The 18,466-nt window shown below is 34.8% G+C and overlaps 1 protein-coding gene and 1 long non-coding RNA gene across 2 annotated transcripts; both read left to right on the top strand.

Moving 5' to 3' along the window:
- Positions 1-312: 312 nt before the first annotated feature.
- On the top strand, positions 313-3,175 carry LOC119189622. The gene is made up of 3 exons (XR_005112515.1): positions 313-423; positions 2,037-2,485; positions 2,601-3,175. It is a non-coding gene; the product is annotated as an uncharacterized LOC119189622 (long non-coding RNA).
- An 861-nt stretch (positions 3,176-4,036) lies between these two features.
- On the top strand, positions 4,037-17,250 carry LOC115453478 (tetraspanin-33). The gene is made up of 7 exons (XM_037440054.1): positions 4,037-4,483; positions 6,535-6,609; positions 9,853-9,981; positions 10,590-10,763; positions 11,031-11,210; positions 11,354-11,529; positions 11,801-17,250. The coding sequence occupies exons 1-7, from the start codon at positions 4,400-4,402 to the stop codon at positions 11,811-11,813; spliced, it is 831 nt and encodes a 276-aa protein (XP_037295951.1). The 5' UTR covers positions 4,037-4,399; the 3' UTR covers positions 11,814-17,250.
- The last annotated feature ends 1,216 nt before the right edge of the window (positions 17,251-18,466 follow it).

Here is an 18,466-nt window from a genome sequence, read left to right as displayed (position 1 = left end):
TAAAATGCATAAAATATTTTTTTATTACTCCAAGTCTTATTTTTCGCAATTAGGCAAATATTGAAACGAATAGTTTGTATGGAAATTACAAAAAGTATTTTTTTTACGAATGGAATATTCTGCATAAAATGGAATGGTCAGGAGGGAACGCATCTGGAAAGGATTGCCAGCGATCTATCCTTGAAGGCAAGCAAGGATAGGCGAGTTAAGATATTGGCATGCCGATAGGAGACCAATCGAAAGATAGTCGGCAATCTAAGATAGGTTTCAGTCTTGGATAGTAGATACATTATTAATTTCGGGCGTTAGAGGTCGGCAGTATGTCACAAATTTACTGTGCACTGATATCTACAGTAAAATGAGATTAAAGGTTCTGGAATTACTCAAACAATTTGAAAAGTTGTCATTCACGACAGATGTTTGGTCCGAACCTCAGAACAATGACAAGCATAGAAGTAACACTATGACATTTGAGTGTACTCTGTCTTAGACAGCAAGAAATTTAATTGTGTTGCGATCCCTTCTGACATCTTATCGATATCGATAGATGCTTTGTCTATCGGCTATGGTAAATTCACAGACCTGTTAAAATAAACACTTTTCGATCAGTCAACTACAAACCGTTGCAAATTGCTATTTTAGATAAAGGCTAAAAAAAGATATCAATACCCTGATTTGGTATTCAAGTACCAAAAGAAGTCTGGGTATATAAAAGCACTCGTTAAGAAGCTGTTAAGTTACGATAAACTATAGAACTACCGGCTTTCTTCGAGCTAAATTTTGTCCAATTTTCATTTGATATTTACAGCAGTTTCCATGCCTTCCGGAACGTCACTCACACAAAATAGTTTAGCATTTAGATTATTAAATTAGAAAATATTAGAAATTTCGGAAGGAATGGAAACCGCTGTAAGTAACAAACAAGAAATCGGCCGGAATTTCGTCTATAAGAAAGCCAGTACGCCTTCTGTTCTTTTCTGACTTTCTTAGGCATTAAAAGATACCCAAGAGGTGTGATTTGAAATAAGCTACTAAAATGGGACAGTAAAATTAAAACACAGCGGTATCATTCATGTCACATATGTTTGATAACTTATTTCAATGTAAATAAAACTTTGTCAAAATGCTTAGAGCAAACACGGTGCTGTTTTTTCCAATGCCAATTGGGACGAGCTATGGCAACGATCCATTTTTGCCTCATAGCATCATCAGTGGGGAATCTGCAATGAAACACATTGTATGAAACACACTATGAAAATCAGATAGTTTCCTCGACCCCAGCCTTCGCGCACGGTTTCCAAGTGGCTTTTACCACTACACCACCGTATATTGAAAGTAAAAGGCAATTTATGCAAAATAGTAAACTACAATATACTAACATCTTTGTTATCGACAGAATATGCAGCACAACACTATTCAACACGAGTACGTAAATTGGTAAAAATGAAAAATACATAATAATGACTGGATCGAATGGCCAACAGCAGATTATAATATGACTACAGCATAATAAAGTATAATTAATAACACTTTTTGCACTTATGTACAGGGTTAAAGCAAATATATTAGGTTTTTTGTTTACTCACCGATGGAAGCTGATGATTTCAGTTTCATTTTCTTTACGAGAAGAACGAGATTTACACCCCACAATAACGCAGGCCATTGCTTGTTCGTAGGGCTATATTTTACTTAAACAGCAGTGTGTATTTATTAAAATTAACAACAAAAATATTACAAAACATGTAGCCACTTTTGAAAAGCACGCGCTGAAGTATAACGTAACTAAATTGTGTGGGCGCGTTTGTGACATTGTTTTGAGATTGGCAAGTTGGAACATTTGACATTTTATTTGCTTTTTAATTCGGTATCGTAAAGAGGACCAAAGGTAACCATTTGATAATTGTAATGTGTACGCAAGCCGACCTTAGCAACATAATATTTATCTCGTTCTTTTCAACGGTTTTGGCCTATTTGAAAAAATAGGATAAGTATATTAGGGTAATTTAGATTCCTTCTATGCTTGTTCTTATTCTGAGGTCCGAACCCAGCGCAAATGTCTCATTACTTAGCCTTACTGCTCATGGCATCACGAATACATATAAAAGAGTTTCTATAATACTTAAGTGTGAACAATTAGAGGGTCGCCATACAGGTGAAATTATAGCGAATAATTTGAACAATATTTTGAAAGACTGGAACTTAAGCGCGGAATCAGTTCATTGTATTTTACGCGACAGAGGTTCTAATATAATAAAAGCTATGAGTATGGCTTATTTCACTGATGCGAACTGTACTATTCATCAACTACAATTGTGTGTTCGATTGGCGATGGAAACCGAAGAATTTCTCTCGCCAGTGATAACAAAGTGCAAAAAATTGCGACTCATTTCAGTCATTCCCTAATTGCACAAAATGAATTGAAACAAATTCAAATTGAAAGACTGAACCAATCAGGACTAAGTATACTACAGGAATGTTCCACCCGGTAAGGCTTTTTTTAAATTAAAATATGCATGTATTTATCCAAACCCATTAAGTACAACCTATGTAAACATATTTTTTGTTTCATTTTATTTATCACAAGTTTTATTTTTTCGCAGTTGGAATTCGACGTATTATATGATGCCAAGAATATTGAAATTAAAAGACTCATTAGTGCTGTATTCAGGAACGCATGCTATACCAATTCTTACTGCTGATGAATGGATCGACTTGAAAAAGTGTATTACTGTACTAATGCCATTCGAAGAAATTACAAAGGAGTTAAGTAGTGCTACTGCAACAATAGCTTCGGTGATTCCATTAATCTATACTCTTAAAAATACATTAAAAACAGAGAAGTATAAAGAAGACACTTCTGACAACTTTAAATTAATGATTACAAAAATGATCCAGGACCTCAATATCAGATTGAAATTGAAAATAATAATATATATACAATAGCTACTTATCTAGATCCACGGTACAAGCTCAAATTTTTTACTGAAATTACGAAGGAACAGGTGCGGTCAAAGATTTTGGAAATCTTTGGGTGTTCAAAAACTTCACTTGATGAAGGTCCTTCTTCACCTAAAAGATGACGTAATGAGCTAGCAACAACAAGCTCAAGCAACCAATCACGCATTCAATCTTGTCTAGCTGAAATATTAAGCATAAGTGACGAGGAAGAGCAAAATATAGATTGTGCTGATGAAGTGTACCATCAATTCTTTTTTAAAAAGACATTACTAACTGAATACAATAGAGAGAAAAGATTGACACTCACAGAAGATCCACTTTTATGGTGGAAAAATTATACCAAGTATCATAGCTTAAGTAATTTAGTAAGACAGTACCTGTCTCCACCTCCTGGCAGTGTACCGAGTGAGCAGCTTTTCAGTGCTGCTGGGTTAATTTATGACCCTTTAAGAAATCGACTTTCTGGTGATAAGGCTGCAAAATTGCTTTTTTGTTAAATATAATCTTCCTTTGCTCAGTTTTGACTATTAGAACTATGATTAGGTGATAGACAACTTCATATTTTGTTATAGTTTCATTACTCATAAAAATAATTAGGAAAACGCTTGTTATGTTATTATATAATAAATAATAAATATGATTTCAACTTATTATTATATTATTGATATTTATTTTGAATATTTCAACTTATTGCATTTTTAGTAGACTCAACTGAAAATTGAGTAGGTAGATATAATAATAACTTACCTATATTGGTATGACTGATTGTCATACCAAATGATAACCTAGACTAGATAGAACCTAGAAATAAAACCAAATTGTCATATACTATTTTTATTTTACTTTAATCTAATATCCGTAACCGAAACTATCCGAAACTACCGGATAATCCGAAATAATTACATATCCGTAACCGTATCCGTAACCGATATAATATTATTCCTATATCCATATCCATATCCAGATCCGAAATTCCATATCCATAACATCCCTGATACAATATACATAATCGAATGTTTAAAAGGTTCATTCGCGATTTTGAATGACAAGCGACGACACACTCGACCTTATTTTTAAACATGAGAGAAACATCAAATGATATTCCATAATTGAAATTATTTTTTCAAAGCCTTTAGTCAGTGGAAATTACGAAAGAACTTAAGTAATATTGAGTTTGTTACGCCTGCTCAAATCATTCGAGTTATCATTTACCTAAAGTCATTAATTCGTATCCAAGTCGACACTTTGTACTCGTTAGTCGCGTAACACTAGTCTTGGTCCACGGATCGTCTGTGGTCTGTCTGTGTGCTGTGCGGCAAACGGGATAACTCTTTGGTCAAACTAAATAATGATAAAATAATTATAGCACCATTGGGTAATTATATTACAAACAATAACAAACGTGCGCAAAAATAACAAATAAATAAACAATAAAACAAAAATGCATCGACGCAGAGGGCCAAATTTTACTTATGTCAGTGGATGTGTGAAATATATGATTTTTGTGTTAAATTTTATCTTTTGGGTGAGTTTTTGACTTTTATTACTTTAATTATGTATTATAATAATGTAAATATGAATTAATTTTGATACCTTGTTAGTATAAAGGCAGAAAAATGGCCATCATTAGGTCATCGGCATTGCATGAATCATTGTTTCGAAGCATATTGTATGTGCAGTGTGTGAACTGAAAGTGATTTTGTGGCTCTGTCCATTATGACAATTCAAATTATTATACAGGAAACATAAAAACTCAATGGAAACAAATATACCTATCCCCAATTTCCAACTGTATTTGGTTGTAGTTAATTTGACAGGTTCCAGCAAACCATTGTTTAGGAGCTAAACGCTTGTTCATTAATTTTTCTGCTTCTGAATATTACACCAAATTATTATTTGACCAAAAAGTGTAGGTGGTAAAAAATTATCTGCCTTCCTACTTGCTGATATTTTTTATATAGTACCTAAACACATAGGAATTATGCGTTTAGGTTTTGTTTTATTTATGATTTTTTTTTTTAATAATTACTTTTTAAATATTCGTGAGATAAGTTGACAACTATAAATGGTGGAATCTTTGGCATGTAGTTGTGGGTGATTGGGGATCTAAATCACCTTATATTTTCATGTCTTAACCATGGTTCCCTTTATTCCAGTCTGTCCTCTCTTGGTGTTTCTTTCCCTACCAACATATGTGCTCTTCTCTCCAATTATAATATAGATATTTACCATCTTCTATCTGTATTTATATTTATAAATATAACTGATTTTCCTATATATTATTAATTTTAAATATATGCCTCTGATCCTATCCTATAATTTCCCTGTCTTAATTTTATTTATTGTTTCCCTAACTTTATTTTACAAAATATAACAGTAACTTACTCTACAAACTGTCTAACTAAAAACATTGACATTGGCTGATATGCAAAATGTACCTTGCCAATAAGAGAAAAAAAAAACAAACCCACAGGCAGACAGGTACATAGAAAGATGTATTTACTTACTTATAGTTTCCTTGTATTGTTCACCATGCACCCATAAATACAGAACATTTTATTGTAATTACTAAGCAATGATTCAATAACTTACTGATGTCTGTACTCTTTAGGCGAGTACAAGTTATACTATTACAGAGATTATTTTTTAAGTTTCTCTCCTATTGAAAATTATTTCAGTCCATCATTTTCTTTCCCATTTTAATACCATTCAAAATGCAAAAATCCATATACCTTTATTAGTGATTTTACAATGAGTTTACATAGAATATAAGTGTGCACTTCAGTCTGGTTCCAAATCTAAATCAGTGTGTTCTGCAGACACATAGGCCTCCTCTAACCTCTTCCATTCTTCTCTATCTCCTAGAGATTTTGATTCCATATAGATAAATAAAATATATGCTATGCAAATTGACTGCAAAACTTTATTATGTTTAGAAGTGCATTGGAGATTCATTTGCTACAAAATGTATGAAGAATATTTTTTGCTATTTCTGACTATCCAAGTACTCAAACCTTTAATGTTCTCAAACTCTTTTGAACCTTATAGCAACAAGATCGAATGGCATCAACCTTTTTGCATAAATTGCCCATTTTCTTTGGCTATTCTTACATACAGTGCTGAAGAGTTTGTTTGAACACGCTAATCTCAGGAACTATTGAATTGATTTTCAATATATTTGCACTAATAGGTACATTACTCTTGAGTACTTATAAGCTACAATTAACCCAGGAAATATTATCCTTACAAAAAAAATCATATATGCAGAGCCACAGGCAAAAGCTGGGAGGGCAAAACTTGATGAGTTCAAAAAGATGTACTGTCTCCTAAGATACTTTATAGCAATAGCGGTAATGGTAGCTCATCTTACAACCCCATCTGAAAACACACCTTGCATTTATCAATAATAATTTATCAGCCTATATTCTTGATACTGCTTAATATTATCACTTTGACCCTTAACCGTTGCACAAGGATCTTATCTTGTCATATGGTTTTAAAAAAACCTCTTATCATAACATCATGATTAGATTGTTTATACCTTTTTGTTTAATGTCAATAAACTTTCCATTTCAGTTGTTTGGCGGTCTGCTGATTGGCGTGGGACTGTACGCTTTTATAGATAAATGGCAGGCTACTGGACTGGTGAAGGTAAATCTTATTAGAAGAATAAAGCCCTGGTTCACAATTTCTTAGTAAATGTTACCTGTGACATATATTTATAAGCCCACCAAATATAATAGTCACATCCTAATCTATGCAATCAAATAAATCGTAATTAATCTACATCTTCATTACCTGTTTAATGCAATAACTGACAGACAAAATATACTTGGAACTTGTGAAATAGGTTCTTAGGACGATATCAAAATTGGAATTGGGTTTTACAGAGAATTAAATAGCAGATTACATAGGTTACAAAAGTTTAGGTTATATTAAAATTACACATATTTTAATAAAGTTTATTTTGTTAACAACTCCACTCAGATGTTTTTTTCTAGGAAAATATGTCAGATTTTGCAATTTTACCGGGATAAAAAGTAACAACCTAATAAGTCCAAGATTTAGTCTGTGTACCAATTTTTATTCAAATATATGCAGCACTTTCTGTATTTAGTTGTAATAAACATCCAAACCATTAATAAGTAGAGACTGATTAATATGCAACTTATAAAGTCCGAAATATGCGGCGATAGCCTAGTTGGGTGTGGAACGGACTGCCATGACGAATGTCCGCAGGTTCAAATCAAGGACACACACCTCTAACTATTCTAAAATCATGTGTGTATTCTTTGTGAATTTATCGTTCGCTTTAACGGTGAAGGAAAACATTGTGAGGAAACCTTAATATCTGAGAAGTTCTCTATGGGAATTTCAACGGTGTGTGAAGTCTACCAATCCGCACTAGGCCAGTGTGGTGGATTAAGGCCTAATCCCTCTCAATAGTAGAGGAGGCCCGTGCTCAGTAGTGGGCAAGTATATAATACAGGGCTGATATTATTAGTTATTATTATAAAGTCCGAAATATGCTCACAACATTCATGAACATGAATCAGAATATCCAACATCAATTAATGAAAATAAACTGATTTACTTATTTAAAATCAGCATGCAATTTGCGGGAGCTATATATTATATGCAAAAATCGTCGAAAATATTCAAAATATGCAAATGCATGTAATTCGATTTTTACTAGTTAACATATGGTTGGAATGTTTTGAGGCACAGTAAATAAAAATAAGTAGCTATATGCATAGAATCAACCAAATTATATACTTTTATGATTATTCCATTTGTTAAAGTTAAATACAATAAATTCAACCACATTTATTAATTATTAATCCTTTGTGATTCCTCTATTCAAAATGAATTCATTGTATTTTAACCACAAGCTATATTAATAGTAGTCATTAGTAATTGAAACAAATTGTTATGACATCTCAGAGAATTGGCAATGGTATATGCGAAATCTATAAATCGGTTTTCTAGTGTAAATAGACTTAACAATTGTATAATACTTTTTTTTTCTTATTTATTTACAAGACTCAGTCATTCTTGACTATATCAGTCTCATAGCAGTCTATGTTCATGTACATAAATCAGTTTAGCCACTTCTGATGTTTGTGAAGATAAAATGGTTTGAAAACCACCCACATTGAAAGAGTTTTCATTGTAACATGGAATTACTTTTTGTCTCATAGGTGTACTCCGTACACACTCCATTAAAATGTATAATTTTACAGTGAACTCTACCACCAAACTGATATGAACAGCTACGTAAAAATGTTTGTATTTAAAATTGTGGACTGGCTCTGTGGTTAAGTAGTATTTTATTTTTGAGTGGTACGGCCTCATTCTGTGGTCCCAGGTCGGGCAAAATTATATTTAACTTTTTCTGTTTACTATCAGCTTGGAGTCTGGAATTTGTGCCGGATATGATGATAGGCTCCTATCACATAGCACGGAGCACGCCTCAGTGAAATGTCCTAGTTGCATGTCTGTCTGCCCCTTCAGGGATAAAGCCGTGATTGTGTGGGTATTTTAAGTTCTTTCCAACGCTTTAATTTCCCTCGGGATAAAATTCCCCGCGACCGAATTTGTATTTATTACTAAGCGTTTTTTCCAATTCTCATATATTTCAGAGAAACAATGTACCCGTTCTTATCAGTAAGCGGCGGAATGCATGCTTTATTGTAGATCACGATGTGGGTTAGTTATAGGGTTGTCTTACTGCAGTCTGCACTGTTGAGATTGGTTTTGTAGTTTATTTTGATAATATATTTATGGATAAATATTTTTTTGTAGTCGATACTTAATTCGTAAACGTATGGAACAAATGCTCAAGGCCGCTAACTTGAGGGAGGTCCTTAACGTATTACTTGAGAGATATAAGCTCGACTTAAATAAAAATGTCTCTCTTTTTCCATAGTGCTGTTTGTTTTCCTCCTCGTACCTTATTTTAATTTACTTGTTGCACATGTGGTAACCCTAAGCGTTGTTGATAGCATCGGATTAATAACATATTGAGTTTTTTGTTTTATTGCTTTGAATGACGAGACGAGCTTGCTGTTCGCCTGATGGTAAGCGATACAACCGCCCATAAACACAGGAAACACCATACAACACCTTGAATTACAAAGTATTGTTTGGTATTCCACTGCGCTCGCCATACTTAGACATGAGATGTTATGTCTAGTAGTTATGCTGGCTACAATGCTTTTACGTAATTCTAATTTTTATATCATTTTTAATACAAAGAAGTAAGTATTTGCTGCATATATTAGCTACCCAGATCAATGGTATACATTCAAAATTTGACTAAAATGTCCTGAAATACATGGACGTTATCGCTCAGAGTCGAGGTCACACTGATAAGACAGTATCGGTGAAACAATATTAGGTACAGTTAAAAAAACTTGATGCAATTCACCCATATTTTATAGCATAGAGAATCAAGTAATTCATATACATCGATATATATGTACTAAGTACTAGATTTGGCGTTCCGAACATTCACTGTTTACCTCATTACTTAAAAGGTTATCAAAGTTGATCTAAAAGAACGCCCGTAATTGTAAAAAGACTGATTAGGCCCCGTAGACGGAATAAGGCCTATAACAAAGAATTTTCACGATTAGTGGCATAACACATAAATGATTACGAAAAGTTGATGCTGAAACAATCAATTCGTTTTTCAAATGCACACGTGATAATTATCGAAAACTTTGTGTTGAAACCATCAAATTATTATGTATAACCTGACCAGGAAAATATAAAACCTCGCCACAAACGAAAGAGCAAAAGTGGCGCCCTAAAGCAGGTATTTTAGTTTCCTGGTAAGGCTCTGGCACGTAGTACGTACGTCTCTTGTTATTGAGTTTGTATTTGTTTCAGTTGGACACTGTATACGATGTGATGATAAATATATCGCTGGTGATCGCGCTGCTCGGCGGCGTGGTGTTCATCGTCAGTTTCGCGGGCTGTGTCGGCGCGCTCAGAGAGAACACTTGCCTGCTTAAATTTGTGAGTATAAGTACACCCTTTGCATCGATTTATAACGTGGGTTAGGTTAGGTTAGGTTAGGAAAAAAAAATAGTACAGAAATGGGAGGGAATACTTAATTTAAGGACTGATATGACACGATTTACTTAATGTCCGCTTACATACATGGTCATATCTTTGACATGTGTAAAGTACTGCGTCTGTATGAGATAAAATCCAATGTAATCTTAGTCGGGCACACAATAATAGTCGTGATCGTCGCTATGGTGATACAAGAAATGTTGTTGACCACATCAGTCTTCTCGGCGATGTCGAAAATCTACTAATGCTTCTCCATTTTTGTCGGTTAGAGCTGCGTGTATGTGGAGGACAGTGTTGCCATTTTGATCAAATCAGTCCAGCGATTGGTCGATCTGCCTCCTTTTTCTACCTGTCCTATCTAATATTATACGTAATGATTTCTTATGTTTAAGTGAATGTTAGACATTTAAATTAAACTTTAATTTCTCCCGACGTTTCCCGGCGGTCCCCCCCGTGACCATGAAGGCTGCAAAGTCGTCGAAACGTCGGTAGAAAAGTAAAATATTTAAACCCGAAAATTGTTTAATTTAAATATTATACGTTTTCAGTACTCGTTATGCCTACTGATCTTATTCCTGGTGGAAATGGGCGGGGCTGTCTGCGGGTTCGTGTTCCCGCGTTCGCTGCACGGACTTCTCGAGCTGAGCTTCACGGAGAAGATAGTGCATGCGTACAGAGACGATCAGGACCTGCAGAACTTCATCGACTTCGCGCAGAAAGATGTGAGTTTGAACTAAATAGAGAGGAGTAGATAGTTCATAATGGTAAGCGAATACTCATAAATCGCATGATTTTGTGCTCATATAGACCTCAGGTGTTAATTACTATGGCTCATAATGTTATAATGTCCATCAAACTTTAGCATAACAGTGCTTAAGTATTAGTATTAACCAAAATGTAATTATGCTAACCGATTTTTATCGGTCCGATAAATCGGTTGTACGACATACGACATTTTACCAAAGATAACTAACTGCTCATGATTCCAGTTCCATTGCTGCGGGCTCACGTCAGACGGGTACATGGATTGGTCTAAGAACGAGTATTTTAACTGCTCGTCGCCGTCGGTCGAGAGGTGCGGGGTTCCGTACTCGTGTTGCATCAACGCTACCGATATATCGTCTGGGCTCGTGAACATCATGTGCGGGTACGGCGTGCAGAACTATCCGGTGAGTGGTTTGGAACATTCTAGAACATGATTGAACATAATAGAACATAATGGAACATAACGGAACATTCTTGAACATAATGGAACATAATATGAATATTATGTAAGTAATAAGTAAAGGATATTTTTTTTTGTAATTGGTAGGTGGCCGAGGCGAGCAAGCGCGTGTGGACGAGCGGGTGCATCGAGATCGTGCGGTCGTGGGCGGAGCACAACCTCTACACCATCGCGTCCGTGGCGCTCGGCGTGGCGCTGTCGCAGCTCTTCGTCATCTACCTCGCCAAGACGCTCGAGGGACAGATCGAGCTGCAGAAGGCCAGGTACATACAGATACTAGTACTGAGGAGACGGGTGGCCGAGGTGCGCTAGCGCGTGTGGACGATACTCGACCTCGAGATCATACAATTTCATGATTTTTGTCCACTCTCCCGTACTTGTCACATTTGTGGGGCCCCCTGATTGTAACGTCACATGTTTTCACTTTTATACATATGTATAACCATAGACAAAATATATTTTTAAGTTTTTGAATTTATTTGCTCACGGGCCAACATACAATAGTTTATTTATAACACCTAAATGTGATTCCAGATGGCAGACATGAAACAGGGGAAGCATGGGCGCGTACCGCGAAGAGTGTCGGCGCGCGCTGCTGTAGCCAGCACCGCTGCCGGGAGTCGACCCCGCGCCCCTCCGGTACTAGCCACGGACATGTGCCATTGTACTATACTGCCAGTGAGACATGTGATAGTGAAAATGTGTGTACTTGGTGTTAACAGTTAACTTCAAGCAAAGTGAATGATGAATTCAAGATAAATGCGTCATATTATGTGTATATGAAGTTAGGAAAACAGTGTGACTGCTCCATTTCTCTCTAGTATAAAGCTCGTGTTACATAACTTGTATAAATGAGTGACAAATAGGAAGGGATTTGCAACTTTATGCAGGTTGTCGACCAAAAACTAAGCTAACTTAGTATAGCTCGCATAAGTGATAAAATACACACTTTCATTTGCATAGTATGCAGTCAGCACACACATAAAAAATGTCACAGCTGTACTAAACTTGCTTAGTTTTTCGATCAACTTGGATTATGCTAGTACAATTAGATCCCAAGGTGTTCTAACCCTTTTAATTAAGAGAGAGACTACTGAAATGAATGAACTTATGCCAGGTAGGCATTTATGATGTGCTTCTGATTGCCATCTGGCATGCTGACTTGCCAGTATCGGGTGTACGTGCAAGAGTATGTATCACGGGCGTTAACTGTGCGTCAAAATATTGACGTAACTAGACGTCAATAATTATAACAATAGAATACTCAAACCATTTTATATAAGAAAATAGGCTCATAATACTTAAGTTGTGTCGTTATAGTACGAAATAATTCAGAGTAGAATCACGTTTTAACGTCCGTAGTAATGTCATTATACGAAATAAATTGATGTCATTTGTAAATATTTTAATAAAAAAAATATATCAAAAATATGGTGTGCGGATCTAGTGCGTGCCAACTATCTATTGGTAATATATTTATGTACATTCCTAATATACTTATTATATCTGTAATAATTATAAAAATAGGTCTAAATTAATACCTATTAGTAAGATTCTGTTGTCCATTTTCATATTCCATAACAAAAATGTACACACGATAAATCCTATATCAATGTAAAGAAAAAGAAGGAACTGACTATGTCTTACATTCCAGTGAATAATGATTTAAAAAGAAATATGCATAAGGCGTACATTCACGTTGACGACCTAACTTTGATTATACAGTCTTGCTGGGTCCTGCCAAATTGTCCGTTTAACGATCAAAACTATAAGCGATCTTAATCCATACACCGGATCGATAGCAGAAATGGAATAACCAGAATAAAGTTCCTTATGCTCACATATTACTTAATTGATTCATTTTTAGAATTCATCTACAGGAATCGACCGGGGGCCTCAATCTCTATCTCATAGAAGTCGTAACGGCCGTGTTACGTTGTCTTCGTGAGATTTGCGTGGAATGGTATTCTGAATGCCAATTTCAATTGTCAAAATACTTGTGGCAATGGGAATCAGAATATCCAAAAATTGCGCGACTTGTAATCGATGTTTTATTTTGTCAGTGATTGATCGAGAGACCAATGCGCCGATCATGTGTTAATCTCACCCAGTCCCAATAAAATGACAGAGTTGTGACGTCTCTTACCACTTTCTAAGGACACTGGATCGTTAGTTTTGTAAACAAACGTGATTATACGTCCTTCGCCGAAACACTGCCAGTGTTTCGGCGAAAGACGTATAACGTGTGTTGCGATCCCACATTTTAAGGGCCCTGGATCATTTATTTTTGCAAACTAACGTGATTATACGTCCTTCACCGAAACACTGGTGCTGCACGTCCCACATTCTAAGGACACTGAACCGTTATATTGCAAACAAACGTGATTATACGTCTTTCACCGAAAAACTGGTACTGCACGTGTGTTTGATATACAAAAAAAAACAGCCCTGACACTGACCGTTTCTGCATGTTGGAATGTACCTCGAACTTTTTGTCTCAACATAAATTCTAGTGGAAATACGAATTGAAATTTCGTTGTCATTGTCTCGATTTTTTTTGTCGAATGGTAAAACATGGCTAGCGACATGGAAATAATTGCATTTTATTTATGTATTAATGTTTTTTTTTAAGTTATATAATATTATAGTAAATTTGAAAAGTGTTTATAAAATGAAAACAATTTTGTTGATATTGATTTGTGCCATATATGGCCAGTATTTGTCAACAATATAGCCAATTTAACATGGAACCATTAATTTAATATGCAATAATATTTACTTCTTAAATATTTATTTGCACCGTCATATTGATATACAGCATGTCCCATTAAAACTGGATCAGAAATCAATACATTTTCCCCTTTGCTTATAAATACAAGATTGACCATTATGGATAGGAATAGGGTTTGTAAAAAAAACAAGTTCTGTTTGTACAAATTCTTGCTGTTAATTGATAACAAATATTAATAAAAGAGTCCATACAAACTTTATAAAAGCTGCATTAATGTTAAATTAACAACTAGTAATGCCTTCCTCGGAGGTGTAGTTGTTATACGGTACGATTGTTCGATGTCTCGTGTTCGATTCCCGGGTCGGGCAAAGTGATATTGGGTTTTTCCACTCATTATCAGCCCGGAGTCTATTTAGGGCCGATATGGCGATAGGCTCACCCTCTATCACACGTCGGAATACAAGGCGGAAAGTGGGTGTACCAGTTACACCTCTGCCTACCCCTTCGGGGATAAAAGGCATGAGTGTGTGTTACACTCAGAAATATTAATGTAAACTAAATTAATAAAATCCTTCTTACCCGAATTTCTACCACGGCGGCCAATCTCAACGGAGATCAGCCAAGTACACAAGAGATATTACAGTGCTAAGTGGTGCGCAATACACAAGTGCACTATCTGTTCCTTCACTCTCATTGGACTATGGGAGGTTGGTTTAAGTAATAACTTGAGTGTATTAAAAGTTATAAAATAATCTCGGATTTTGTAACAAATATGTTTTGCCAAAAAATATGACTGAATTGCGCATATTTCCGTTGAAAAAAATGACTGAATTTTTTAAATTTCGAACTGATTTTAGTGAAACGTTCCGTTTTTTGTGATAATTTATCGTTATTTAAATTTATTGCCAAAAGAATTTGCTCCTTTTTATGTTTGCTCAGAAACATATTTTTAATTATGTCTGTATTTAAATATATTATGAACTCTATGTACTAGGGAAAAGAAATTCAAATTGCACTCACCGAACTGAAGGCTTCGCGGCTAACGATTTAAACTCATGTAAATAAAGTCGATTTTACTATAATAAATAATAATTTTATCTTCTATAAATCTTCCGTAATAGTTGGTGCAATATAAGTAGTATAAATTGTGAAAGCCAGTATAGAAAATAGTGTAACATTATACTTAGTGCAGTTTGAACTAGTATTATGAACAAATTGTATATACCAAGGGAAATGTTAACAAAAATACCTACAAAATAACTCAAAATAGTCATCTCATCATGGCAGATATTTTTGTTTACATTGTTCACAAAATTCATAGCACTTATTACCTTATAATAAAGCTCAGTATTGAATACAAATCAAATTTAATATAATTTAAGAACAATAAGTAATAATTGTCGCCTAGTTCATAACGAAAGCATTTATTTTTAAATATATTATCTTTGATACATTTAATCTCAGTGGAAGAATATAACGAAGCAGTATGCCGAGTTATTTTAAATCTTATAATAATAATTATAGTGTTCATATTTCTAAATTCGGTGTTACATTAAGTATTATTAAACACAAAAGAGTACATGCAAAATGTATGTAGAAATTTGGGCCAAAAGAAAGCGCGCATTAAAATAGCAAAAACACTATAAATATGTAAGGAGTATTAAACACTAACCCCCTTATTCATACATGTTATTTATCGAAGGACAAAGCATTGATGTGATAACAAGTCTGTTTCTCAGCTTCGTTTATCTAACGGCTTGCTGTTTGTTCAGCTTTGTTTATCTGACAGCCAACTAGATTCAAGTTGTATCTCAATATTAGCCAATCACAACGGCCCTATGTCTACGCACTGCGAAGGCTGCCATGCCGTCATCACTGAGAAACAGACTTGTTATCACAGCAATGCTCCGTCCTTAGATAAATAACGTCTATGAATAAGGGAGCGTGGTTTTATAGTTGTTTTGGAACCAAAATGTGGTTATATAGAATAATTTGTAGGATCAAAAAATAGTGAATTTATTGTGCTGTTGATAGTAAAAAAATGTTTTTGATATTATTTTTCACTCGTCCGAATTTGATATAGTACCTTCGCGACAATTATTCATAGTTATGAATGGCATCGATCGTAGTGTACGTAGTACGTGAGATTTAGTTGCATTACCACGAGTTCTCATTTATTATTCGTAAACATGAATTTTAATGTTTATTAAAAAATATATATTGTATTTTTTTAACTCTATTATTGATACAGAATTTAAAATGTTCGCTTCCAAAACGAATATAAAATCACGGTGTATATTACATCATTTTTGGGTTTGTCGTATCAATCTAGAATTTTCTAAATTACAATTATCAGACATGTATCACTTACAATCCTTGTAAACACGGACCTCGACAATGGACAAATTGGCCTCACATCTACCATACTGTCTTAATGGGTTCGTAGACTTCACATACCTTCAGATTCCTGTATGTCCAGATTACCTCGCGTTAGTTTCCTTCCTTCTTTTCTTAATGCATCTCAAAAAGTCAATAATGTTGCTTATTAGTTATTATAGGATATCATATAAAATACCTCTCCTATCCCTTGATATGTATAAACTTGCGATAGCCTAGTTGAGAGCAGAATGGACTGACAAGACGAATGTCCGCAGGTTCAAAACCCAAGCGCACCTCTGACTTTTATAAAGTTATGTGTGACTTAACACTTGCTTTAACACCTTCGAAGCGACACGGATTATTCCATACTTTTCTTTGTCGCACTGTTAGCTAGATATGCACAAGATGTTTCAGACCTGGTTTCGCACTCAACGTGTTACTGGGTAAAAACATCGTGAGGAAACTAGCATAACTGTAAGGTTCTTAAAAAAATCGAAGGTATGTGAAGTCTGCCAATCAGCATTATGCCAGCATGGTGGCCTAAACCCTGTCAGTAGAGAAGTCCGTGCCCAGCAGTGGGACAGTATATAATACAGGGTTGATATTATTATTTACTTCTACTAATAATAAATTATGGAGCGCCAACCCAATGGCTTATTACAACCATTTTTCAAGAGTTCAAAAAAAGGATTTGCCATAACCGAATAGATATAATACAAATAGTTATTAAAATGTAAGTATTTTTAGTTATTGTTATAATAACCAAATATAATATAATTTCAATATATCTCGTAATTTAGGATTATCTAGAAATATTTGTAAATAATGAAAGTATTCTAAATGTATTTCGTTAAATATAAAAACTCTAGTAGTACTCTAGGTATTTCTTTGATATTTAGTATTTGGCATAAATTTTGTCACATATAACTTGATTGGTTTGTCCCCACACTTATATGAGCTTTATGTCCTGGGTATTAAGAACTACGAGAATAGGTCTCATAGTTTTTGTAAAGATTGAAGGACCCGTTTCGTAGTTGGACCTCATGGATATTTGTCTTAGTGTGAGGACAAATTGGCTTTTCAATGTTTTTCTCGTCTGAATATATGAAGCCACATAAATAATATGCCATCAAGATAAATAATAGTTCATTCGGGTTAAGAAAATAGTTCATTAATGTACTACGTTTCAATCTCTAAATTAGGTCCCTGGGGGCAGAGGAGACATTCACATTCAGTCACTTGTCCGCTCTTTTTCTCTTTTTCGGCCATGGATCAGTACTCTCATGCCCTCGATTGTACTAGTTAATTAACCCGAATGAACTTTATTCACTCACTTCCAACTTTTTAGTTGAAAGTTAATTTTTATTGAAATCTATACTATTATATAAAGCTGAAGAGTTTGTTTGTTTGTTTGTTTGTTTGTTTGTTTGTTTGTTTGTTTGTTTGTTTGTTTGAACGCGCTAATCTCAGGAACTACCAGTCCAAATTGAAAAATTCTTTTTGCGTTGGATAGCCCTTTGTTCGTGGAGTGCTATAGACTATATATCATCACGCTATACCCAATAGGAGCGGGGCAGTAATGGCTAATCTCAGGAACTACCGGTCCAAACTGAAAAATTCTTTTTGTGTTGGATAGCCCTTTGTTCGTGGAGTGCTATAGGCTATATATCATCACGCTATGACCAATAGGAGCGGAGCAGTAATGACTAATCTCAGGAACTACCGGTTCGAACTGAAAAATTCTTTTTGTGTTGGATAGCTCTTTATTAGTGTAGTGCTATAGGCTATATATCATCACGCTATGACCAATAGGAGCGGAGCAGTAATGGCTAATCTCAGGAACTACCGGTTTAAACTGAAAAAATATTTTTGTGCTGGATAGTTCTTTGTTCGTGGAGTACTATGGGGTATATATCATCACGCTATGACCAATAGGAGCGGAGCAGTAATGGCTAATCTCAGGAACTATCAGATCGAACTGAAAAAATATTTTTGTGTTGGATAGCACTTTGTTCCTAGAGTGCTATAGGCTATATATCATCACGCTATGACTAATAGGAGCGGAGCAGTAATGGCTAATCTCAGGAACT

Source organism: Manduca sexta, chromosome 18, assembly GCF_014839805.1.
Source record: "Manduca sexta isolate Smith_Timp_Sample1 chromosome 18, JHU_Msex_v1.0, whole genome shotgun sequence".
NCBI classification, from domain to species: domain Eukaryota; kingdom Metazoa; phylum Arthropoda; class Insecta; order Lepidoptera; family Sphingidae; genus Manduca; species Manduca sexta.
The sequence above is the reverse complement of the archived record's forward strand: the minus strand, read 5'-3'. Positions and strand labels throughout refer to the sequence as shown.

Bases quoted from the DNA above. Each gene is read 5' to 3' on its own strand.
- LOC115453478 (XM_037440054.1), top strand. From the start codon at position 4,400: ATGCATCGACGCAGAGGGCCAAATTTTACTTATGTCAGTGGATGTGTG. The intron at 4,484-6,534 runs GTGAGTTTTTGA...TTTCCATTTCAG, and splicing joins TGTTAAATTTTATCTTTTGG to TTGTTTGGCGGTCTGCTGAT. The intron at 9,982-10,589 runs GTGAGTATAAGT...ATACGTTTTCAG, and splicing joins ACACTTGCCTGCTTAAATTT to TACTCGTTATGCCTACTGAT.